This window comes from Nyctereutes procyonoides, unplaced genomic scaffold (assembly GCF_905146905.1).
Source record: "Nyctereutes procyonoides isolate TBG_1078 unplaced genomic scaffold, NYPRO_anot_genome, whole genome shotgun sequence".
Lineage (NCBI taxonomy): Eukaryota > Metazoa > Chordata > Mammalia > Carnivora > Canidae > Nyctereutes > Nyctereutes procyonoides.
This window is the reverse complement of record NW_026575035.1, coordinates 9625204-9652734: the sequence shown is the minus strand read 5'-3', so window position 1 is coordinate 9652734 and position 27531 is coordinate 9625204. Positions and strand designations below refer to the sequence as shown.

The following is a 27531-nucleotide window of genomic DNA, read 5'->3' as shown; positions in this document are numbered from 1 at the left end:
ACTAACTCCCCATTTCTCCCTCTATCCCAGTCCCTGGCATCCACCATTTTACTTTTTGTCTATGTACTTAAAATAAGGAGAATTATATAGTATTTGTCCTTTTGTACTGGCTTATATCACTTAGAATAATGTCTTCAAGTTTCATCCATATTGTAGCATGTATCAGAATCTCCTTCCTTTTTAAGGCTGAATAATATTCTATTGTCTGTATAGACACCATTTTATTTATCCATTCATCCTTCAATGGACACTTGGGTTGTTTTCACCTTTGGCTATCTTGTAAATAACACTACCATGAACCTAGGTGTGCAAATGTCTGTTCCAGTCTGAGTTTTCAATTCTTTTGGGTATATATCAGAAGTGGAATTGCTGGATATATGGTAATTCTATGTTGAATTTTGGAGGAACCACCATAGTATTTTCCATAGCAGCTGTACCATTTTACATTCCCACCAGTAATGCACAAGGGTTCCAATTTTTCCATATCCTCCCCAACACTTTTATTTTATTAATATTTTTTTGATAAAGCCATCCTAATGGGCATGAAGTAGTATCTCATTGTGGTTTTAATTTGCACTTCCCTAGTGATTAGTGACACTGAGCATATTTTCATGTGCTTATTGGCCATCTGTATATATTACTAGGAGAAATGTGTATTTAAGTCCTTTGCCTATTTTTTTTTTTAAATTTATTTATTTATGATAGTCACAGAGAGAGAGAGAGAGGCAGAGACACAGGCAGAGGGAGAAGCAGACTCCATGCACCGGGAGCCCGATATGGGATTCGATCCCGGGTCTCCAGGATCGCGCCCTGGGCCAAAGGCAGGCGCCAAACCGCTGCGCCACCCAGGGATCCCCCTTTGCCTATTTTTGAATGGAGTTATTTTTGTTGTTGTTGAGTTCAATTTATTTTGTAATATGAAGTGGTTTCAGGAACACAACAAGTCTCTGAGGCATGAAAACAAATGTTAATGATGGTATGAAAATGTTAGGGACCTTGGGAAAAGGGATAGGAAGAGGTGAGGTTGTGAAAGAAAGTTCAAAAAATTTTTTAAAGTTTTACCTTTAGTAAAGATTAAAAAAAGGACATTCTCTGGATTCTGAGCTCATTTTAATATTGTACTTTGGCAATCTTTCAAGTTAAATAAGCATTGCTTGGCTACCCTGAGAACTTAATCACTATTTAAGAATACTACTTGTATTAAAAATGCCCTGTCTTATAAATTCTCTAATTAAAAAAATTTTTTTGGTATATAATTCATATATATACTAATGACTGTTAATTCATATATATATATACTAATGACTGTTTTATACACTAAAATCTAAACTTGAAAAGTTAGTTGTACTAATGGATTACAGAAATAATTATTACATAATGCCTTTAACTAGAAATTTAATATTTTTCATTTACCATAAGTTGATGTGCACAAATAATTTGTGAGATACCATTATAAGAAAATATTCAGGATACAGAGCTATGGAACTAAAACAGAATCATAATCGGTAGAAACATGAAAACAAAGCTGTTATCTACAGATATAAAGAAGGATTACATAGAAATCTGTGCTGTTAACTGAAGCAGCTGGAGAAAATACAAATGGCCATTTGTAATAGATAAGTAGTCTCCAAGAATAATATCCAGTTTAACTTACATACATTTTATTATTTTTAAAGTAGCCATAAGTCTGTTGAACGTGCATAAACTGTTGGATTCTGAATTTTTGGTAAAATGTTCTAAGACTTAGATAAGTAACCTATATTATACATGTAAAGTGTAATATATATTTGACAAGAAACATGACATTATTTTAAAGTATATCTAGGGTATTTTCAATGTTCTATGCTCTATATTCCCTGTAAATATTTAATAGTTAAAACATATCATTCATAAAAACAAAACAAACCAACAAAAGCATTCATTAATCTGAAACTAAAGATTAGCTTTCCATTTCTTGTCGGGATCCATGTTGCTAACTGTGGAAAGAAAATTAGAGAGTAAAAATTTAACATCAGGTAAGAAAATTTAATGGATTTTAAGTTATTTTGTGGTTAGAAAAAGCATTCATTTCTAAAATAATTTTGTTGCTTAATATAAAACTGGTAGTTTTTTGTACATATAAAAGCAATGCTGAAACTTCTACACAAAATTCAAGTTTTGAGCTTCTTGATTTTAAGGATTAAACTTCTATAAAGATTGTTAATTTGATGAATTAATCTAACACTATTAAATGCTTATAGAATTACTGCTTTAATATTTTTGAGTTTACTACTTTTACTTTTGCTAAAACGTTTGCCTGTTCCCAATCCTTCCGCATGTGAAATTCTTTGTGGTCTTGTGGTCAGGAGAAGAGGAGCTATCTTCCCGTTTCATGCCTTTGATTGTAGTTCTGGTGGGTAAGAACTGCAACCCCTAAGCAAAATTCTAATTCCTGTGGGAGCTTTAGCTTCCAATTTGTGGTCCACTGGCCTTTTACTACTAACCCTTTCTAATGCTTGTTTCTCCATCTTACAGTGAAGTTCAAGGAAGGACTCTGGTGGGTGTTATTCTTCCTAAAAGCAAACTAGTTTGTTTGTTAAAAAAAAAAAAAAAGTATTTTAAATGCTGGTAATAAAATAATTGAAATTTGGAAGTATACTTACATATTTTTCCTTCTTTTTCTAATTTTTTCAAATGAAGCAAGACATTATGTTCAGCCATTTTATGTAAATTGTCAGGAACATTCTAAAAGAAAAATGAGAGTGAAACATTTCTTTTTTAAAAAAGAATGAGTTACTCTGGTTGAAACAATTAAAAAATGCAACAAAAGGAAAACTTTAATTTTTTATGTAGGGATAATCAAAATTATTTCACCTTGTATGTGTCTTGCTTTAGGCCACTATATTTTTATCTACATACTTACACATACAATAGACTGTAAGGTCTATAAAGACAGTAACAGTGTTGGTTTTGTTTAGTTTTGTGTACTCAGTGCTTATTAGCACAATGGCATATAGTAGGAACTACATATTTTATGAATCAATGAATAAATTAACTGTAAAAATTTTTCTAGATAGTTTTGATGATGCTATGGACTGTTGGCCCTATGGTTTATTACATAATAATATCTTTGTGCATTTCTTTTGGTTATCCTACCTCTCTCATCATTTAGCTTTCATCTGGAAATTCCTTAAACTTCTCTTAAACATTCATGTTTACTTACATTGAGGTATATTGTTGACTCACTTCCTACTCAACCAACTTGGCACAGCAACATCACACATTAATATTTCCCAAATATAAACTTCCAAACCCAAATTCTCCCTTAACTTCCAGTACCATATACTATATCCACCATTGTGATCTTCTAGATCTAATTATGTGACTACTCTGTCTAAGATCCTTGAGTGATCATGCCCAGGTTATTGGCTAAAGTCCATATTCTTTAGCATGGAAGTCAAAGCTTCCATGATCTTATCTGATCATGCCTGTCTTTCCTGCCTATCTGCATATGCATTCTGTGCTCCAGTCATATGCAGTTTTTTGTGGGCTTTTTAACAAATACAATACTTTTTTATTACTCAAAGGGAATGTCTTTCCTTCTAGAATCACTTCTCTTGTACTCTGGCTTGGAAAATGCTTACTACTACTTCAAAACTCAACTAAATGATTAAGTTTTTAAAGCTTTTCCAGACAAGCCTTGATACCCTGCATCTTCGATCAGGTGAAATTTATTTCTCTTTCTCTTATGCTCTGATAATACTGTGTAGAGGTCTTAGAGGAAGCCTGCTATGATAGAGAAAACAAGATTTGAGTATCTGACATCTCACTTTTGAGTATGTGATATCTGCTAGTTGTGTGCTTTTGGAAGTTACTTAGCTCATCACACTCTCTGAGTCAGTTTTTTTTTTTTTTTAAGTCTATTAAATTGGAATAATAGTATCTTTATGTATTGAAAATTTGAGGCCTAAGAATTAAGGACTTTTACATTTATAAGTGTAAACTAATGAGTATAACATCTAGCACACAATAAGGTGCTCAAAAATGAGCAGTATTATAAGCATATGTTGAACATGTCTGTCTTCACTAAACAATGAGTCTTTTGAGGGCAGGGATCCGTAGTCATCTTTGAATCTCAGTACCTAGTCTACTGTGTGGCACAGGAAAGGCATCCAGTAAATGCTGAAAGAATAAATCTCTCTGTAATACCTATGCTATTCTTATATGTGAGAGGTACTTGACACATGTATACAGTGAATACAGTGAATATACCTCTGAATGCAGAACCAGCATTTTTTTAGGTATGGGCAATTGCTTGATGACTCATCTGGGAGAATGATTTGAGAGTTCTGCTGTCTGTACTTAAATTAGGGGGAAAAAACCCCATGTACCAATGTATAGTCCGGTGTGGCTACTACTCTAGTGTTATGAGGAAATGAACTCTTTCACAGAATTTAAATATTTATATTATCCCTTTGGCACTTTATCTTCAGCTATTTTAATCATTCATCCCTTCCTTTTAAAACAAAGCACACTGAGTATATGATATTTTTTGATAAACTTTAGTTCTTTACTAAATATAATTGGCCCAGGTACTTTTCAAGCTCATCTTTACACTCTCGCATACCTTATGGCTACCTTATGGGTTGTAGTAATGGGAAGTTTTTTTTTTTTCCTTTTTTAACGTTTATTTATTTACTTTTCAGTAATCTCTATACCCAACATGGGGCTTGAACTCACAACCCTGAGATCAAGAGTCACACACTCTTATGCCCGAGCCAGCTGGGTGCCCCGGTAGAGAGAATTTTTAAACCCAGGTGATCTTATTCCAGAGTCTGCATTCTTAACCTCTATACTATCCATACAGCAGATATCTAATAAACAGTTACTGAAAAACTAAATTATACTAATTGATTGCCACTTTGTATTGTTATATATGCTGGGCCCAGGGGCCACTGAACTGAGAGCATTTTTTCTTTGTATACTCAGTTATTCTACTCATGTTCTTTTACATGTACTTTCTCCTCCTTCTCTCTCTTTTTTTTAAAAAATTTATTTATTTATGATAGTCACAGAGAGAGAGAGAGAGAGAGAGAGAGAGAGAGAGAGGCGCAGAGACAGAGGCAGAGGGAGAAGCAGGCTCTGTGCACCGGGAGCCCGACGTGGGATTCGATCCCGGATCTCCAGGATCGCGCCCTGGGCCAAAGGCAGGCGCCAAACCGCTGCGCCACCCAGGGATCCCCCCTCCTTCTCTCTTGTAGGCACTGCTACTACTTCTCACTGCTGTTATCCCAGTATGTCTCTAGCAGATCACCCTTCTCACTGGCTATGGGCTAGGATACCGATAATAATAATAATAATAGTCAAATGGCTACATAATACATAAATCATTACAAAAATCAATCATCAGGACGTTGGTAACATTCTCTTCTACATGATGAAGTATATAAAGCTTAATGATAGTTTGGAATGTTTCTTTTTGATTCTCCAGGTCTGTTTTTATTTAACTTCTGTGTTCTAGAAAGTTGAGATTGCTGATCTCGATTTTATACAAGCAGCACTAAATAAAATTAACAGATTTATTCTATTCTGGGATGTGCTAAATTTACCATGTCTATAGTCTATTATAAATATTATTCTAATAAAAGTGTTATGTACAAATAAGATAAATGAAAATTACCTTGTAAATGCTTTTTACAAGCTCCATTGCTGTAAATGATTTTTCAAAATTATCACGAAATAACGTAAGAATTTGCTGTTCTCGGGTATTTCTGTGAGAAATGTATTCTAGAATTTTAGCTTCAGCATTATGGATTACTGGGCCATGTCCTGAATTAGAATTATAAAAATTATTTCAATCAGATAAAAAATAACAAATACAACTGAAGTTAATTTTTTCTATTAAAAAATTCATATGATATATTGAAGAAGCATACTAAGTACATAATAAATGTGATTTGGAAAACCATATAGGTATATAAGGGATTTAAAAATTACATACAATGCCAGAACACAGAGAATCATATCAAATAGAATCCGTATGAAATGTTAAATACATTAAACATAAAAAATAAAAATTGAACAATAAAAATAGTAACTGCAAAGTAATGACAGGTAATACTTATATAGAGTGTTCATTATTTGCCAGGCATTGCTCTAAATGCTTAATATGTATTATTCTAAGAATCTAACGAGGTAGGCATTATTATTTTCCCTTCTTTATAGCAGAAGCTGAGGTATTGGCAGGGGGGTTGGCAAATAACTTGCCCACAGTTACATGGCGAAGAAGGGATGGAACTGGAGTTCTGACTTGAGGGCTTTTAATCACTCTATGCTCTTAGCCACTATGCCACATTTACTTATAAAAGATTGAAAAGGGGAATGTAAAAAGTAGCTTCATGTAAGTGACCAAGATCTCTTAAAAATTCACAAGAATCACAGCAGAACTTTAAGAATCTTATGTATAGGCTAGTGATTCAGAACTGCTGCCAACCTAGATTAAGCTATATTAAAATTTAGTTGCTCTTTAAGACAGTGCAAATTAATATTTGACGCAAGTCTGCAAGAGGGAGGTTTTAAATATTTGAGCACAAAATATTTAGAAGCAGACTAACCTGTTATCCTGTAAAGAGCATTAGGCTTTGGTTAGAATATTGACTATCATTTACTAGTATGAGGTCATCAAAGTCCAAATTCCTGAGCTAGTTTCTTCAACTGTGCAGTGAAGATACCACTACCTGCTTTACTGGGTTTTTGTGAGGACAACACTGTAAAGGTCCCGGCACAGTACCAGACAGGGAGCAGGCTTTAATATATGGTAACTGTGGCTACAGAACATGATTTACATATAAGCTCCTGCTGTGCTAATAAGCCAGTTCACTGGATTCATTAAAGGAAACACTCTGAGAACCTTTACTAGGCAGCCTCTCATTAGCTTTGCTTCATTCAATGTGAGTGCGTCAAACATGTACTCTCTTCTATTTAAAAACAGCTGTCAGCTTCCATTCCTCTTGTGTCATAGTATTAATCCAAATGCCCAGCTCCACTATGTTTCCTATCCCCTCAGCAGTGGAAGCTCATGAGGGAATATAAGGGTACTGAAGACACTGTATTTACAGATATTTCCATGGCTCTGGTTAGGAACAAGTTAGAAGGACTTAAAAAATTAGGTAACCTAGTTTCTTTTTCCTTCTGGGCCCTCTTGTTGAGTCTTATTATCTTTTTCCACTTTTAGGCTGCAAGGGAGATTCATATTGCAGAGCAGTACGTGACAGCTGAGATACTAAAACAGGTTTCCTTTTCTGGAGAAGTGAAATTAATATACAGTTTTAGAGCTGACATGGAAGCTACTGATATTTCAGTAATATGAATTAAAGAAACTAACACTTGGAGTTCATGGCTAAAATGTGGCCCATTACAGAAATCAAATTAACAAAAGTGAAGATAATTTGTGGAATGAAAACATTCTCTGATTCCCATGTAAATTTATTTCCTCTGTTTAAAGTTTTATTGATAGCTGTATAAATGTTAGACAATAACCCTTTATCTTCATGAAGTATTACTATACTCTCAGCCTTTTAAAAATATTTTATTTGCTTATTTGAGAGAGAGAGAGAGAGAGAGAGAGAGAGAGAGAGAGAAATCATGAGTGGGGGGAGGGGCAGAGGAAGAGGGAGGGAAACTTGAGCAGATTCCCTGCTGAGTGCAGAGCTCAATGCGGGGCTTGAGCACATGACCCTGAGATCATGACCTGAGCTGAAGTCAAGAGTCAGTCGCCCAACTGACTGAGCCACCCAGGCACCCCTAACTCTCAGCCTTTTTAATTGCATGGCTAGATAAGTCTTAGGGGTCTAATTTAAAGAAGCACTTTATGGGTTATCTTTTCAAGCCTCGAAAACATAAAGAATACACCCACAGAAACCAAAATGAACATTCTTCACCATTTCACACAAATGTTTTGCTAGATTTAAGTAACTACCCACCTGGATATATAATATCAGCTTTGACTTTCAACAGCACTTTCAGGGAGTTCATATAATCATAGAGGTCTTCAAATATAGTTGTTCCTTCCCCTAGGATGCAATCTCCAGAAAAGATAGCATTTTCCTCTTCTAAATGTAGAGCCATATGATCATCAGTGTGGCCAGGTGTGTGTATAACTCTAGTTAAAAGAAAACGAAGAAATAGTAACAATTTTAACTCTTAGGCTTAGAATAAATTACTTTCCAGCCTTATCTCTGGATAACACAAATAAATGTCAAGCCAGTTAAAAGCTCCTTTTTCTTTTGTGGCCCACTGAAAATTATCACCAGAAAATTCTCTTCAAGTCAGATTTCCCACTCTGAAGTGTAAATTCAATACTTTCTCACCTTTTTCTTTTTTCTTTTTTTTTTTTTTTAAATTTTTTTTTTTTTTATTTATGATAGTCATACAGTGAGAGAGAGAGAGAGAGAGAGAGAGAGAGAGAGAGAGGCAGAGACACAGGCAGAGGGAGAAGCAGGCTCCATGCACCGGGAGCCCGACGTGGGATTCGATCCCGGGTCTCCAGGATCGCGCCCTGGGCCAAAGGCAGGCGCCAAACCGCTGCGCCACCCAGGGATCCCTCTCACCTTTTTCTTATTTTTTCTTTAGATTTTATTTTTTTATTCAAGAGAGGCACAGAGAGAGAAGCAGAGACATAGGCAGAGGGAGAAGCTGGCTCCCCATTGGGGAGTGATGTGGGACTCGGTCCCAGGACCCTGATTTCACGACCTGAGCCAAAGGCAGATGCTTAGCAGGGGTCCTTTTTTTTTCTTATTTTATAAATAGTAAACATGCACAGATTACAATATTTTTTAAGAACAGAAAGGAAGATATTTGAAGGAGTTATGAATTCACAATCATCCCACTACTCAGAGACAGTGCTTTTATTATTTAAAAACATTTTTTCAATATTCTTTGCATACATGTTTATTTTACAATATACTTTGTGGCAAGATTGAGAAAAAAGTACTTTCATAAGTTGCTGTTGGGAGAGCAAAATGGTATAGCACATATGGAAGGGAATTTGGCATTTTCTAGCAAAATTACATAACCCTTTAACGCACTGATCCCACTGCTAGAAATTTACCCTGAAAATACACTTTCACAAATACAAAAAATATATACAAGCTATTCATTACATTATTTAGAAGAACAACATATTAGGAACGACCCAGAAGCCCATCCATTGGGCACTATGGACATATTGCGGTACATCCATACCATGGAATATGATGCAGCAGCCATCAAAAAAAAATGATGACTATCTCTAAGAACGGATATAGAGTAATTTGCAGGATATACTGTCAAGTGATAAAAAAAACAAAGCATGGTTCTTTTCATGCCTCTGCTTTGTTGTTGGAGCAGGCCACGAGATGTACTTTTTTTGTACCCCAACTACTTTCCCCTGTCCTTTGTCCAGTCTTTCAGGCCACATAAGGTGGGCTTCAGGGCAGGGTATCAGTATGGGCCCTAGAACCTCAGGTCCCATGCTTGGCCTGGGGTTTGGACCTCCTGAGACATGCCACCAAATGCTACCCTGCTGAGGCCTCATGACATTAGGACCAGTCCCCAATATCAAATTTGCTGAATGTGCTACAAAGCAGATCCTTGATGACCCTAGACTTATAGACCCTTTGCAGTCAGGCAAGTATTCCCCCTGCCCCACTTTCCTTTGGCCTTATCACCACCACCTTTTCCATACAGCCATCCAATCTGAGGGAGACCTGGAAACTTTGGGGTCACATGAGCCATGGCCACAGCACTGGAAGCATGCAGGCTGCTGGGGTAATGCTGGTGGCATGCAACACCATAGGATCAACTTCAACAAGGACCATCCAGGTGTCTTTGGAAAAGTTGGTATGAGGCATTACCACTTAAAAGAGGAACCAGAGCTTCTACCCAAATGTCAACCTTGATAAATGGTGAGCCCTGGCCAGTGAGCAGACATGGGTAAATGCTGTCAAAAACAAGACTGGAGCTGTTCTTATCATTGATGTGGTGTGATTGGGCTCCCCAAACAGCCTGTCATCGTGAAGACAGGACAGTAGAATAGCTGAGCAGAAAATCTATGGGTATGTGTGGGGGTTGTCCTGAAGCCATATGGAGGGAGGTTCATTAAACGCTAACAAGTGCTTTTCTTTTAAAAACAAAACAAAATGTGAAGGAATGTTTATAGTTGCTCTTTTGTATAAGAAAATTGGGGAAATAAAAATGTATATGTATATATTTCCTTATTTTTGCAAAAAGGAAGGATAAATAAAAACTAATGAATAAAGCTGTCTAGAGGGGTGGGCAGGTGGAATATAGGAAAGAGATGCAAGCAAAACTTCTCTGATAGTAACTTTTTTATTAGTTTTCATTTTTAAGCTATGCAAATATATATCATAAACATGAAATTAAATAAAAAGATGAAAGAAAATGTTATCATTGAATACCAAGAAATGAACCTTATAAGCCATACAACCAGATAGATAACATAGCCATGCTAACATTCATTCAAATAATTTTTAAATACTAAGATTACATGTCCCTTAATAGAATGTCTCTTAAGATTATAATAAGTGTTAAGATATTTTGAACTTTACTTAATAGGTTTATTGTTGGCAGCATTATTGGTTACTGTATTTCTGAAACTATTTTGTGTTTACTGTATGATAGTATAAACAATAAATTGATTTTGAGAACCAAGGTTTTTATAGTGGGATAAGGAAAAAATATATATGAATGAGGGAATTAAGGTTTTGGGTTTTTTCTCATCTGAATTGAGGAATCATTATGAATTCATCATTTCATTTTTTTTTCCTGGTTCTATAAAAGGCCCAGAAGTAATGATACTTTCCTAGCTTTGTAAAAGGCCCAATAGTAATGTGCACACCTGATAGTTCTGGATGGAACTGAAACACCATTTCCCCCTCAAAGAAACCAGGGTTTCTTGTAGACATGGCTGGCTCCAGGTCTGGGACAGGGAAAGTAAAATGTGATATGGAAACACCTCTTTTGTCTGATTAAACCTGTTGCAACCTATTAATTAAAGTACTCAATGTTACATGAAAATAATTCCAGGAGGCATATTTCTACAACTACAAAAATATGTGGGTGTAGGGTATGTCTTACATGTTATGGACAGTCTTATGAACAATCACACCTACGACGCCTTTACAAACAGAACCCCAATCTTTTTTAATCTACAAAAACTCATTTGGAGAACCATTCTTTCTCAGAGCCTGCAGACTATCTCATCCATTGATGTGCTTGCAGTGTATCCTTTATTTGTGCTTCCCCCCCACCCCCCAACTCCCTACTCCAGAACTCAGTAATGGTTTTCTTTGATAACCAAGGCAATAGATTTCTTAAATTAGGGGATCAGAAATTCTAATTCTCCAGTCACCTGGGTAGCTAATGCTTTAATCTGCATAAAAACTGTGTTAAAATTCACTTCACATAGGCGGGAGGAAAAAGGGAGATGACATCAGAGGTGCTTTGCTAAAGATCAGAGGAACTGCAGCTGTGGCCTTCCCATTCATCAGGTGGCACATTTATCTAGGTCTGCCACTTCTGTGATAGAGTAGACTTTATAAAGACGGCCCTCTTAGAAGATTTAGAACAGTCAACAAAAGCTGTCGGACTGACTTTTTCTTTGAGAAATTGAACTTAAGTCACCAGAAAATTCTTGGTTATATTCAGAAGCAAATCCTACTGAAAAACCTGCTTTCATTTTTACTACAGGGTTCTTGGTGGGTATTGTCCCTGTATCTACTATATTCCCCCCACCCCCCACCCAAACTGGCAGATATACCAGATCAACTGGACATCAAATACTTGAGGATTTAAGTAGATTTTAACCTTCTGTTTATCAAACTTTTGCTTAATGATGGATCTTCTTGTTGATATTTAAAACAACTGGGTTTTACTGACTTTATAAACATGGAAATTGGAAAGCATGGTGATCAGTAAACTAAATGTTTTATTCAGATTTCTAGTATAATTAGAATTTGTTATTGTGAAAAGGTTATTTACTAAGTCATTTTTAAAAAGACATTTATTTATTTTAGAGAAAGAGAGAAACAAAGGGGGGGATTGGAGTAGAGGGAGAGAGCCTTAAGTAGACTCCACTCTCAGCATGGACCTCGACATGGAGCTTGAACTTACAGCCCTGAGATCATGATCTGAGCTGAAACCAAAAGTAGGATACTTAACTGACCGAGCCCCCCAGGCACCCCAATGTTGTTTCTTGATCTGAATGCTGCTTGTATGGTTTGTTCAGTTTGTAATAATTCACATTGAATATGGATGATATGCACACTTTTCTGTGTATTTTAATAAAAAGCTTAAAATAGAGGTGCCTGGTAGCTTAGTCAGTTAAGTATCTGCCTTTGGCTCAGGTCACTGAGCCCCATATGTCAGGCTCCCTGATGAGTGCTTCTCTCTTTCCCTCTGCCCCCCAACCCCCCACCCTTCTGTGCTTTGTCTTTCAAATAAATAAAATAAAATAAAATTTAAAAAAGCTTAAAATATATGGTCTGTTTATGGCAGATGGGTAGTAATTAACTACCAGGGCCCAAATGTTATTAATCTACAAATTGGGTATGGATCTAATATCCATATACTGTGATAACTAATAAACCAGCACTGTGATTCCCAAGCCTTTGAAATAGACCTTTAATGTGTGATGGGGGAAATTCAGTACTGTCAAGAGTATTCTCTGAAGAATTAGTAATGTAGTATTTATTATCTTTTGGTATCATGAACAAGTTATAGGGGATGCTATCAAATTTCTAACAAGAGCATTTTAAGAAAGTTGCCTAGAAATTAGGTGGTTTGTAAATTAAATTTGTAAACCAATGGCATATTAGGAAAAAGGGGACACTGGCTTGAAAGGGTCATGGATACCCAGTTCTTCTTCTTTTTCTCAGTCATCTGCTAATCTACTCCCCTCTTTGTAGATATTTACATGTTGGATAAATATTCGGTGTCTACTATGTGCCAGGGACTAAGGATCTGAAAATCAATCTGGCACCTGCCTTGTATCAGAGAATAGCTAGTTTATCAAATCTTCTTCCTCTTTTTCCTGGGCATGAAGTTAGACTTTATTTCCCAGGCTCCCTGAGGGCAGGGGTGGTCCATGACTGAATTTACAGCCAATGCAACAGAAGATCTGATCTGTGACAGCCTCCCATGAAAGATCTCTTCCATGCTTCTTCTCTACCACCTACTGGACTGAGGTGAGCAAGGCGAACTTGAAACCAACTATTGAGGATGGTGGAATCACAAGATAAAAGGTGTCTGAAACATTATTTGAAGGGGGGCCACTTGATAATCAGGAACCTTTTCTGGACGTTATGTGACTAGGAAGAAAACTTATTTCATGTATGAACCATTATACATTTTGAGGTTGGTTTGCCACAGCAACTGGCATTAACTAATACTGTGAACAAGGGGTTGATTACCTTTTATGGAGACACCTACTTACACACAGAAGAATTATAATGCAACTTAGTAAGTTCTATAATAAAATAATAATAGTTATAAGAAAATTAGAGGAGAGAGCAGTTATTTCTGTCTGGAAAGGGTTCCTGAGCTAAGTAACATGTGAGCTGAAGTCTGAAGAATGAATAGGTAAGAATTTATCAGGGAGACATGGAGGGGGACAGCTGTGATGCCTACCTGGTCAAGGGGAAGGCATGAACATACATAATGAATCCAGGTATTTAGATATGGCTAGTTGTGTTTGCATGGGGAGTCATGGAATCTTACATCAGAAAAGTGGTTTGGGGCCAGTGACATGGTAAGGAGAAAAAACATGCTCTTGTATGCAACGAGAGTTATTTAAGGTTTCAAGTGACATGGGGTATGAAGGGTAGATTGCAAAGGGGAGCCTGGAGACAGGAGTATTAAGTAGTGGTAGCAAACATGAAGAAAAAGGGACAGCATGGACCAGTATTTTTAAGGTAAAATCTAACACAATTAGATGTGGTGGGTGGGGAAAGGGTAGTGATAAAGGTGAAGTGGAAGCAGCTTCTGTTGTAGGAGAAAAAATAAAATCTTAAATGCTAAGAGCAGTAGGTGTTCTGAAGTCAGAAAGCAAATAGATTGTGGGGGATAATGGGTACCTGGGTGGCTCAGTTGGTTAAGCATCTGCCTTCAGCTCAGATTCCTAGGGCCCTGGAATTTTTTTTTTTTTTTTGACAAACAGGTGTATGCATTTATTCCTTTTTAGGAACAATATCTAAAAAAAGAACCGCCCTCCGCCCTCCCCCAAAAAAGACAAAGATTCACACAGACACATTGGAATATATGTACAACATAATAAACCCATCCTAAAGAAGTGACTGGAACACCCCCCCAGGGATACAGAATCAGAATTGTAAAAATCATAGTGAAGTTTGCTTGCTGTAAAGCCTGAGAATTTTTTTTTTCAGTTGGTTCTTCTGCAGGGCTGTGATACCTGCAAAGATATGCAAAATCTAATTTTTCTTTTTTTTTCTTTTTGCTACAGTCTTTAGACTAAGCATGCAAGACATACGACTAAGTGCAACTGAGTGAAATGTATTTTTTAAAAATTTTCATCATTCCCTAAAGGTTTGAACTGAGGTATGCGTACTAACAGTTTCTCATGCTGTTATCTTTACTCATGTCTACCTACACATGCTGAGAATGAACTATTCTCTATTCCAATAGAGTCCTGCATCGGGCTCCCTGCTCAGTGAGGAGTCTGCTTCTCTCTCTCCTCCCCACTTGTGCTATCTCAGTCGCTCTCTCTCTCAAATAAATAAATAAAATCTTAAAAAAACATTGTGGGGGACAGAGGAGAACCTTAAGTAGTTCAGTTTAAAATTACTGAGTTTGAAACAACCTTTCTTCCTCACTTAGGTCATGGGAAATTATGGGTCTGGCCTAAAATCTATTTACTTTAGGTATGGGTCATCTTTTGGAATTGAGAACATGAGAAAGTCCTGAATTTAATTGATGAGTAGAGCCCTAAACCATCCTAACAGAAAATGCTAATCTATTTTTTAATTTAAATTTTATTAAAAAATGGTAATCATATAATGCAAACAAGTACTGTAAAAAGAGTAGACAGAGTGAAAAGTCTTTCTTTAATCCTATTTCTCAGGCAACCTGGTTCTTCTTCCCGGAGTAACCATGTTATCAAATCTTTTTATATACCTCTTGAGATATTCCTCACTCATATAACCAAATATGCAGAAATCTTCCTTTATTCCCTTTTGACTTATACAAACATATACATAACCTCCCTCTTCCTCCTTGGCTAAGGGACATTTACTGACCTGAGAGTGGCACCCTCAGTTTTAATCACATCTCCATCTTGCAGATAAACATATTGTTGCGTTCCATCTCCTATAATTTCTTCTTTCCAAGGATTCCGTGGGAGTTTTTTAATGCAATATGCAGTATCTAGTAACAAAACATGTAAAATATATTGTCATACTTTAAATAATTCAGCCTTTTAAGAGATCAACTTTCTCTCCTAATCTTTTTCCTGTATTTGGTTTTTGCAGTAATGTCCTAAACTCTTTCTCTACCCCATTAATTTATTTCAGCCATTTTTATTTTCCTTCTTCTTTAAGAATCATTGCTTTGTAACATTGTTACTTGATTCATGATTTTGTTCCTCTAAGTCTGCAGTTTTCCTCTTTGTTCAATTTTGCACTTCTGTTATTTCATATTTAATATCTGATTTCATTAAGAGTATGCTCTCTTTAAATTCTTCCATGGAAACAACAACAAAAAGAGATCAACTTTCATAGAGCTAACACTATGAATGACTGCAAAAAGATGTTAACATTAAGAGACAAGAGAAAATGGGATGGGTTATAGCAGTCTATCTCTGGAATTTGAAGTATTTTTTCTACCTCAATAAAAGAGCTTTTTATTCTCTCATACACTTCTAGGTCTACATAAAAGCTTTCATGGTTTTCTAGTCACTCTAATTTTATACAAAAGTTTGAAAGTAGCTCTTCATAATCTCAGCTAGCTTTGATATCAAGATGGATGTTGAAGAGGCAGTAATACAGAACTGGGGAACGTTTTTCTGTCTAGATCTTAGTGTATAGTAAAAGAAGTCATGGCATCATGGCAGTACTTAGTAATACAAGGATGAGAGCATAATGTTCTTTCTGTGAATGCCGAAAGGAGCCCAAAACCCAGGGCTAAGATATTAAACCATTAAAATAAATTTAGCCCATCCTACCTCTCACTGACACAAAGAAAATCAATTAACCAATCAATAGCTGGGTGCCACTTATCTAACCAGCATACTACATATAGTTAATACAAGGACTGTGATATTAAAGTGCTTAAAAACTATCACAGTTGGGGAAATAAAACTTACAAACAAGAATTAAAGAACTATACTCAGTACCACTTAATAGATACTAAATAAGCAATTCAGTCAATAAAAGCAATAGTAGTTTAGGGAAAGGAAAACAATTAGGAAAAATTCACAAATATGAAAAAACTTGAGTGTGGCTTACAGGATGAGTAGTTTGGGAAAAGGTACAGAGAATGATTTGTAAGTAAGGGAAACTGCATTAGGAAAAGCATAGAAATGACAATGAGCTTGGCATATGTGCAACAATATATGCTACCAACTTGTCTAATGCAAATACTGGCTGAGAACTGGAGATAAAGTGGGATCAGATGAGCTCATATCATGGAGGGCCTTAAATTTTTCACAAAATAGAGGAATTTAAACTCTACCATATGTGCACCACTGTACATTCTTTAGAAAAAAGATGAAATAGTGTTAATTGGTTGATCTATATGGCAGTGCTAGGTGGGACACTGGAGGGCGAGAGATCAGAAAGACCAGGAGGGGATGACTATAACTACCCAGTTGGAGGATATGAATATTAGAACTAATGTGACAGCAACATGGGAAAAAAGACATTCAGAGAAAAATTGGCAAGGCACAGAAATCAGGATAGTATGGAAGATACAGGAGATAGAAATATTGCAAATACAATAAAAATAAAACAACTGAGACTAGACCTTCTCTCTCCAGCCCCAAACTCCATTATTTTGTATCTTGGAGGCTGAAGCAAAAAATAATATGCTATTCTGGGAACTGGCATTATATAATAAGGCTGTCTTCATTCTGGAGTGAGATGGGGAGGTTTTTTGGTATGTATTTATTTTTAATCTGAATAATTTTATCTTTCAGTAAAGAAGTAGCAGTATTATATTTCTAAGTTATGAGACCTTTGGCATACAATCTTCCAAAAAACTCACCATTATCTCAAAATAACAAATGTCATACTATAACTGTGCCAGTTTTTAAAGTTAGGTGCAAACATGAAAACACATATCCTACTCATAATAACAATGTGTTTGGGTAGGATGGAGATGGGTATGCTGAAAGCAATCATATAATCATTATATTTAATAGAAGCTTATGGAGATATAACTTAATAGTATAAAATTCACCTTTTCAAAGTGTACAATTCAGTGTTTTTAAAGTATGTTCAAGGAGCTGTGTAACTATCATCACTATCTAATTTTATAATGCTTTCAAAACCCCTCAAAGAAACCCTTTACCCAACTGTAGTCACTCCCTATTCTCTCCTCCTACCAGCCCCTGGCAACCTTTATTACTTTGTTTCTATCATATGATTATTTTAACAGGAGGAAACCCTTGGTCTTTTGTTAAAGGTTTGGATAATGAGTTAAAACATCAGTTAATGCTAATTACTGAAGCTAATACAAACCTGTAATATTTTTATAATACTTTCTAATAAAAATAATCTAATTGAATGGCATTAGAAGCAAACATTTGATTCCTAGTACCAGGAGGAAAAGTACACGGCAAGGACCCAACTTCAGCTGCAAAATAACAACCATCAGATCACAAAATATATTTTATAAGATTTACTCAAAAACAAACCAAAACACGGGGGCAACCTGGGGCAATACAGTTCTCATGTCTAGTAAAATTCTGGCTTCTGGCCAGCCACTGCGAGTTCCGAAATTGTACTCTGATTACATCTTAAAATTCTGAAAGCAAGTTGCTGTATCTTACAGAAACCTTGTAAATGGCATTCATAATTTTGATGTGGCCTGTAAAATCACAGGTTGTTAGCATCATAAAGGTGAAAAAATTTCTGCCATACTAATAATAACTAAAGTAGTAAAATGATACGGAGTAAAGAAAATAATGAAACAAAATGGAACAAGAATGCTAGTGATAAAGGATTTAGAGTATGAAGAAATACACAGGACTCCTAAGGGGAGATTCTGAAAGATAGCTCTGTATAATTTCAGTGCTGAGCAACTCCAGGTCTGTACATAGCTAGTCTAGCTTCAATAAAGTTCAGAATGAAAGTCAATAAGCTACTTCTCAAAGTATTAAAATCCTAGTGGCTACAGAGCAGGTCAAATTTCTTGATTTTCTTTATATCAACCTAATAAGTAATCTATTATACACATATTAATTATTTTGTATGGAACCTAAAACGATTTAAATTTTTCAAGAAAGATTTTATTGATTTGGCGGGAAGAGGGAAAGAAAGGGAGAGGTAGGGAGGAGGAAAGGGGTGGGGGGAAGGGAGAAAGGGAGAAAGAGGGAGGGAGAGAGGAAGAGAGCACTGAGCAGGGGGAGGGGCAAAGAGGGGAGGACAGAATCTCAAGCAGACTCCTTGAGAGTCTGAAATCAAGAGAATCAATCAATCTCATGACCTGAGCTGAAATCAAGAGCTGGATGCTTAACTAACAGAGCCATCCAGGCACCCCTAAATTTTTAATTTAAAGAAACAGGTGAAATGTCCAGTAACAGGTGAACAGATAAACCCTAGTATAATCCTACCATGGATTACCGTTTGGCAATAAAGGAACTATTGATACTGAAACATAGGTGAATCTCAAAAACTGGATGCTGTGTGAAGAAGCTAGACAGTGATTCTATATGCTCCCATTATACGGCATTTTAGAACAGGCAAACTTGATCTATAGTGAAATGAAGGCGATCAGTGGTTGCTGGAAGGGGAGTCATTGCAGAGAGGCACCAGGAGACCTCTTTTTGGGTTCATGAGAGTGTTCTTTATATTGACTAGATTGTTCACAAAGTTGTTTATCAAATAGGGTACATTTTATGTATGTAAATTTAGGCTCAGTAAAGTTGATTTATGAGGAAGAAAAAGTAGGCCATAAACACTTCAAATTTTCAAATTGACCCTCATGCTAAAAGAGTTGCCAAAGCTAGTCAAGAACCTTCAGGGCAGTTTTTTAATTCACAAAATTTAATGGGTAGGTAGACAAGAGAAAGGTGTGGAAGGGCAGCCCTGGTGGCGTAGTGGTTTAGCGTCGCCTGCAGCCCAGGGTGTGATTCTGGAGACTGGGGATCAAGTCCCACGTCAGGCTCCTGCATGGTGCCTGCTTCTCCCTCTGCCTGTGTCTCTGCTTCTCTCTCTCTGTCTCTATGAATAAATAAAATCCAAAAAAAAAAAAAAAAAAAGGTGCGGAAAAGTCAACTGAAAGATGATTTCCTGTGGCATACCATCCTCTAGGATGTAAGAAAGGAGAGAAGAGGGAAACCAAGTGAGGTTAAAGTGTTTTTTATAATGGGCTGCCCAGTGTTCCAAGTGTAGTCTCAAGTCCTTAAAAAAAGGCATTTTAAAAATACTTAAAAACACAAATTGAATGTGTATATGTATTCCTTTTGTGAATGAATGTTCCTGACCTGTCCTTCATGTGTCCTGAACTTGTCATCACACATGCTTTGATTCCAGTATCTCTGCTCCTGCAATGCCTTCTGTCTGGTATAGTCTCTCAGATATCTGTATAGCTTACTCACTCTCTGTAGCCACCATAGATATAACTACTGCCCTTCCACCAATTTCTCTCCCCTTTTTCTTCACAGAACTTTTTCTTCATAGGACCTATCACCATCTGACCTATTATTTATTTACCATTTACCTTCTCTCCTAATATGCAAGCTTCATGAGAGCAGAGTCTTCATTTTGTGTACTGCCACGATCCCTTGTGCCAAGAACAGTGCTTGGATATAGTAGTCACTTAATTTGTTAAAGGGAAGAAGGAATGAATCGATCTATGTGTGTGATGGTGAGATGGAATAAAGAGAGAGGTGGTGAAGTGTCCGTACTGAATAGGTTTCAAGGACAGAGAATTGTCAATAAAATGATATTTTGCCAGCACTTTAGTATATTATAGTGATTGCCTTAAAGTTATGGGAGACCTGAGATCATGTTTAGAGCATGGACAATAACAGCAGCTGCCTCACAGGACCCATGTAAAGTGTTTAGCACACTGCCTGGCACATAGTAAATGCTCAACAGTGGTTAGTTATTATTAGATCTGAAGCAGTAATTGTCACTACTACTACAGACAAAATTAAAACTGACTTCCATCACTGGACAAAGGGGAAAAATAAGAGGGATAAGTGCTTTGAAATAGAAAATAGGACTTTTCCTTTCCTCTTTTGTTAAAATTGGGGACAGCATCAAAAGTATATTTCTAAAAGTACCACGTTAAAGTGCATAAAGTATTCAGTAAACTACTGACTAGCTTACTTGGTTCTGTAACACAAATTATTCTGAAAATATAGTTTTCCTCAAAGAGCTTAATTAATGTTTTCTGTTTACCATTATTGATGCTTTTACAAATATCTGCTATGCCCCCAGTATGATCACGGTGCCAATGAGTCACTATGATTTCCTGGATTGTTGTGTTAAATTCAGTCAGGGCCTGCTTTAAACAGTTGATATATTCTGCAATTGCTGGTTCTCCAGTGTCAATGAGGATTCTCCTGAAAATTAAATGGACGATAATCACACAATTGGAACACAAAGTTAATATTGGCATTATTTCTCCCACAGATAATTCATATTATATTTAAGAAACTGCATATATTGCTTGGCTTTCAACCTGTTTGGAAACGGGCTATATGATATTTCGCCTTAGCTACAGTAATCTCACGGTAAGAAAAGTTCTTTGAAAAAACCTTATAGCTAAATGTAAATCTGAAATTGGCAAGTTCAAGGCACGATAATATCAAATACTTACATTGCACTTAAATATGGCACCATTCCGGGGATTTTACGTACTTTAACAACTGAATTCCTCATAGCAATTATTTAAAGTAGGTATTTCATTACTATATCCAGAAATTAAGTAACTTGCCCAAGGTTACTCTGCAAATAAATGGTAAGACTAGCATTCAAACCTGGGTATTCGGGCTCCAGAATATGTGCTTTTATCCACTCTGCCTTTGAGATCTTTTACCACATACTCAAATGTCTCATAGATATTAAAGAATTAGATTCAATGATATCCATAAAGAAACCTAGTCTTATGCACTACATACAAAACTTATCACTGAAGTTTTACATAAGCTTCCGTCCACAGAAAAATGAAAGGAGTAGGGAAGCATGGAGAAATGTCTGAGTTGCTTTATTTCTTTACCTAGATAACCCTATTAGTTATATTTTTCTGTTTGTGGTTCTGACCCTTCTTTATACTGTTTGCCCTTTTTCACTATGTTATGGAATGATGGCCTTTCTCTATAAATTTTTCCTGAATTAAAGAAATAAGGGTGACATCTTCCTCCTCAAGAACCAACTCATAAATTTTTCATTTATGAAAATTCATGCTGCTTCACAGTAATACCTCCTTTATTAATTCATGCTGTTTCACAGTAATACCTCCTTAATTCAGGTCGGGGGAGAGACTGGTCTTATGAAAGTCTCACTCATTTACTCATTAATATGTTAATAACTGTATGAATTACCTACTATGTGCCATGTCTTTCTTGCAAGATGAAAAATCCTTTTTACCTTCTAGTGAAAAGTGGGAAGAGGGAGCTATGAAAACAAACAGTAACAGTGACAGATAACTAGCCTTCTGCAGAAGTTCAAATGGTATCTGGATGGCTATTTTATATCGGATAGTTTGTTTCCTTCACTCTATTCCCTGAGATGCACAGCCAATAAAAATAAATTGTCCTCTCAGGCAGGGTGGGGGTGAGAACAGTGGCCTTATAGTCCACAGGCTATTATCTACACCTACGTTCCATAGAGCAGTGGCTGTACTTCACAAGTACACAGAGTTATAACTGTCCCTTCTGGAAACAGGGAAACTAGATGGATATACTGGCCCATGAATGCATTAGGAGGTTCTATAGGTAGGAGATGGTTAAAAAACATTTAGGAGGCATGATCGGTAGGATTTTTTTTTTTTTTTTCAGGCAACTGGATGTGGAAGGGAAGGGGAAAAACTGGCGATTTTGAGGTTTCTACGTGAGATGACTGACGTGTCATTAACTAAGACTATAAACACTGAAGAGAGCAAATTTGAGACAGACTTGGTTTGGGTCACGGTGAATTTTGATGACATTGCTAGCCATCTTCCCTTGCTTTTTCATAGCACTATTACCATGTGACATATATTTATATGTTTTACTTACTGCCTATCTCCACACCCTCCCACAACCTACAAATTTAAGCTCCATGAGTGCAGGAACCTGGTCTGGTTTTGCCAGAACCTAGAGAGTGGCACGTACTACTAGATAATAAATGTTTATTGGATGAATACATAAAGTAGTGGCTTTATTTTTATCTTAATCATTAAAACAATCCTGAGATTTTACTCTCATTGTACAGATGAAGAAACTGAGGTCTTGACAAGTTAGACATAGATGAAATTTAGTAACTTGCCCAGCGTCACGAACTCTAGCACAGGATATATTCAAATTCACATCTTTCTAAGTGCAATGCCCATTTTCTTTAGCTGTGAACCTACTTCAGTAGGTTTTGATGGACAAATTTAGGTAATGGGTCCTTAACCTTTTTAATGTCTTGGGACCCTTTGGCAGTGTGGTAAAACCCATAGAATAGTCTCAGAATAATGTTTTGGAATGTATAAAATAAAACATGTAAGATTACAAAATAAATCAATTATGCTGAAATAGTTATTAAAATTAAAAAATTATTCTATAGTATTATATATGCTTCTTTATTACCATATGAAGTAACAAGAGCGGCACCAAAATTTAGAATGATCATTTCTAAATGGTGATGAATATATATACTATTTTGAGATATTTACTATGACTGCAAAATGTGATGAAAATATGAGAAAAAAAATCTCAGGTACTGCTATTACTACTGTAGTTTGTTGCCCATATTCATAATTGAACAAAGGGTAATTTTCAGTTTGAGGTTAATAAAGGTATAATTTTTTCTCCCAGCTAAGGTCAGACTCCCTGAATTATATCCTTTGGTGGACCCTAGACTTCAGATTAAGAACTCCTGATTTTGGTAGAGGAGGAAGAAAAGAGATGACAAAAATCAAGTCTGAGTACTATGAATGAACTATTAATTGTTTGCTGATGTACCCCCAGTGTCTAGAACAGTGCTGGCACAAAATATGCACTCAATAAATAAATATTGAATTTATGAAATTGAAATATTTCAATAAATATTGAAAAAGTTCAGTTCAAATTGATTTATGAAATATTGAAATATTTCAATAAATATTGAATTTATGAAATTGAAATATTTCAATAAATATTGAAAAAGTTCAGTTCAAATTGAATTTATGAAATATTGAAATATTTCAATAAATATTGAAAAAGTTCAGTTCAAATTCCAACCAGTGATTACCACATATAAGATACTGTGTTACATACGTTGTAAGATGAAAATTATTAGGTATTTTCTGGGCACCTACCACAAACCCAGTGTTGTCTGAATGCTATGAGGGAAGACGTGATAATAGCTAACATTACGGAACACTTTCCATATGCTAGAATTTAAGTGCTTTTTTTTTAAGTGCTTTTGATATGACTTTTCATTTAAATATTACTGAATCCTCGTAACATCCTTTGAGGTGGGCACTATTCAACCTTCATTGCACAGAGTAATCTGAAGCCTAGAGAATCAACTGTCTTGTCTAAAGTTATAAGCTAGGATTCGGATTTAGGTAATCAGTTAAGACCAGAGTCTTAACTCTACTGCATTAGACTTTTTTCCTATTAAAAGAAGTAAACTATTTGCCCTCAAGTGAGTTACAATTTTGATAGTAAAGGTTAAAATTACAGCTTTTAGAGGTTCTTGAACAGAGGAGGAACATGGAAATACTCTTCAGAAGATCTGGCTATTATTTACCTATTCAACTATTACTGAGTACCTACATACTAGGCATCATACTAGGTTTAGTAATACTTTAGGGAAATTCACTGGCATACACAGGCTGATCAGAATGAAGGAAGACCAGTTGAAACTCTAGTTATCAGAAATCTTAGAATCACAGTACTAGAGATGAAGAGAAAATATAAACATTGATTGGGAAATATTTACTGTACTACTTGTACTGGGTACAAAAATTTGTGCTAGGAACTGGGGATACAGAAATAAGCCTTCATTAAACTTATAGTGGAGAGTGAGGAAAGACATGAAGCTTCTTACACAAAAAATCATTTTATTATCACTGAGAAAGGGACCACGAAAAGTATGGAGTACTAACACATGTATTATTCTAACCTAATACAGTCTAAGGGGTCGGGACAGCTCCCTGAGGAAATGATATTCTAACTGAACTCTACAGGATGAGTGAAGTTAGTCGGGTAAAGAAGAGTGGGGTAAGTGGGAGACACAGAGGAAAGCATGCATGAGAGCCACGAGGCTGAATGGATATAACTCATCTGGCTAGGAGGGGAGAGAGGCTGGAGATGAGGTTGAGGAGGTTGATGAGACAAGTGGAGGCTGGAATATGCAAGGCCTAAGAATTTTCATTTTTAGAATATTATTCCTACTAAATGGGGGAGAATGAATAGAAGAGGGGCAAAAATAGTTCCAGAGAAATCAGTTAGGCTTTATAAAAGCCTAAGCAAGAGTTATACTGGTGTACATCCACTGGTGTGGATGGGGTAAAAGCAGTGGAAATTGGACAGCCCGGGTGGCTCAGCAGTTTAGCGCCGCCTTCAGCCCAGGGTGTGATCCTGGAGAACCGGGATCGAGTCCCACGTCGGGCTCCCTGCATGGAGCCTGCTTCTCCTTTTGCCTGTGTCTCTGCCTCTCTCTCTCTCTCGAATAAATAAATAAAATCTTAAAAAAAAAAAGAAAAAAGCAGTGGAAATAGATCTTCAAAGTGGCATGGAGGTGTGTGCAGGACACAAAGAAATGGCAAGAAGCATCTGCCTTGATCAAATGTGGGGATTGTTCTGTTTACCAAGATATGGATGACAGGAAGCGGACCAGGTTTAGTGGAGAATCCCCTGAGTTCAGTTTGTGAAACACGGAGTTTCAAGTGGCTGTGTCATCCAAGTAGAGATTTAAGAAAAGCAGTGGGCTCTCCTAGCCTGAAGATCAAGTTTGAACTTTTTATCTAGACTGGAGCCATAAAGTTGGGAGCTACTAATGGATAGAAAATAGGTGATGCCAATGAAGTAGACCAGATCACCTCAATAGGGAATAGAGCATGAGAACAGGAGAGACTAATATTACATCTTGAGGAACTCACACACTTAAAGATCTGGTAAAGAGGCTGATTCTATAAAGGAGATTGTGAAAGAACAGCTTAGAGAGGTAAGAGGAAACCAGGAGAACGTGATGTTAGCAAATCAAATGATCTTAGAACTGTTTTGTGCAGAACCGGGGGGGGGGGGGATACCAACATCTGAACCTCTTACTTGGACCCAATTAATATTCATCTCTTGCCACCTGACTTCTCCTTTATACAGTAGAGTTACATCATCTACACATTAACTTATTCTAGCTCAACTATATGGATTCGTCATATCTATGTCATATGTGAGTGATTCCACTGGCCATTCTACTCCATGAGTTTATGTGAGTGGCAGTGTAAGTGGTGTAAAGTGGGAGACCATGAATGTCTTCCCTAAGTCACTTTCAGGTTCTTTGTCTCTTAGCATAACCACTTTGCTATACTGAATGTGGTTCCGGTGTTTAAAGATACAGTATGTATTTTTCATACAACGTGGCCCCTAAACGCAAGCCAACTTCTTCATCTGGTTTTCAAACAGAACCAGCCATCTGCTTCATTGCTGGAAGAAAAGCAGGCTGCACCTAACTTATTACGAGATAGTACACAATCTCTAAGACAGCGCCTCCTAAGAGACTTCTTAGGGTAATTTTGAGTACGTTCAATTTTTAGAATACGTACTGATTAGCACTACCTCAACATGACACACCAAAGAGAAAAGAGAATGCCTGTGGACTTCTTGGGGTGAGGGAGTCCCAGCCAAGACAGACTCTTACCCTAGACATAAGGTATTTTTTTCTGAATTCTCAATCCTCCTAGATTCTGGAGGCAGCCTAAAGCTCCTGTACCTACTTGACCCTTCCTTGTTTATTCTGAACCTAACTTTTGCTTGTCTGGCTTCAGTACTTCCAGTCCCTTCATCTTGCTCCACCTAAAAATCTGATTGACTAGTAAAAGGAAGCAGATACTTCAAATGGAAACTCAAATCATTATTAAACTGTTTTCAGAAATCAATTATATTAACACATCCTGTAATACACAACTAAATTTTATGCTCAAGGGGGAACTGTATCTTACTTTTACCTTGTACTAAGTAGGGTAAAGACCATGCATGTAAAAACTGATGCACACTCATCACTTCTGCATAATTCACTAAAACAATGCGGGTGAACAAGAGAAAAATTCAGAAAGGTTACCCCACCTGCAAAATAAATGGGGCTATACAATAGTCACAAAAACCCAAATCAGTTAGTTTGGCTCCTCTTTCCCGAGTCGCTAAGGGGCTCTTTCACAGACTCGAGCAGTCTGGAAACAAGAAAATCCTGCCCTCTGCTGCTGAGTTAAGAAAAAGGCCTCCGCACCATTAGCCGCTTTTGGGAAGGGTTAAGGTACATTCTGAGCAAAACACTAGTGGCAGTCACAAGGTGAGCAAAGTCACATGCCCTCCCGGATTCTTAACTCCAGGCGATCCTAATTTCTCAACAGCTTAGACACTCACCCTGGCATTCCACATTAAGCAAAGTCAACTGGGTTTCAAAAACAGGAAGGGTTTCTTTTTTTCTTTTTTCCCTCCTTCTTCATGATTTCTCTCCCTCATTAGCCATTTTTTAAGTTAGAGAGGTTACCCTCTGGCATCGCGGTGACGCAGGAGGGGTGCTGGGTGCGGCAGCCCGGCCGGGACTGGAGCCCCAGCCGCCGGCTGCAGAGGACGCCCGGCCCCCTCCGCCCCCGGCCAGCAGTGGTCCCAGCCCGCTCCGCGCGCCGCGCAGGCCGAGGGGTTGGTCGGGGAGGAACAGGGCCGTTTACCTGGTGCCGACCCCTACCAAGTAGGTGTTGGTGCCCTGCAGGGTCATGGGCCCCGGGTTACAGCCCAGGACGCGCACCACCCGGCCGGACAGCCGCTCGATGCGCTGCAGCACCGCAGACATGCCGACTCCCGCCGCAAGCCGAGCGCGGAACTGGCTACGGGGCCGCGGCGGGCGGCGGAGACGGGGCGGGGCCAGCCGGGCGCCCGACGCAGCGCGAGCGGGGCGGGGGGCGGGGCCAGGCGTCACG

The 27531-nt window shown here is 37.2% G+C and overlaps 1 protein-coding gene and 1 long non-coding RNA gene across 2 annotated transcripts in view; one reads left to right on the top strand and one right to left on the bottom strand.

Annotated features, from left to right (window-relative positions):
- The window catches only part of LOC129505349 (uncharacterized), a 32195-nt gene extending 9660 nt beyond the window's left edge, over positions 1–22535 (top strand). Inside the window, exons 3-4 of the long non-coding RNA XR_008663510.1 lie at positions 20853–20953; positions 22220–22535. This is a non-coding gene — a long non-coding RNA (uncharacterized LOC129505349). The remainder of the gene's footprint in view (positions 1–20852; positions 20954–22219) is intronic.
- Positions 1379–27456, bottom strand: LACTB2 (lactamase beta 2). The gene is made up of 7 exons (XM_055318358.1): positions 27283–27456; positions 20619–20782; positions 15291–15417; positions 7962–8140; positions 5660–5808; positions 2643–2724; positions 1379–1976 (listed from the first exon to the last, which is right to left on the bottom strand). Exons 1-7 carry the CDS (start codon positions 27402–27404, stop codon positions 1933–1935), a joined length of 867 nt encoding a protein of 288 aa, XP_055174333.1. The 5' UTR covers positions 27405–27456; the 3' UTR covers positions 1379–1932.
- Positions 27457–27531: the final 75 nt, after the last annotated feature.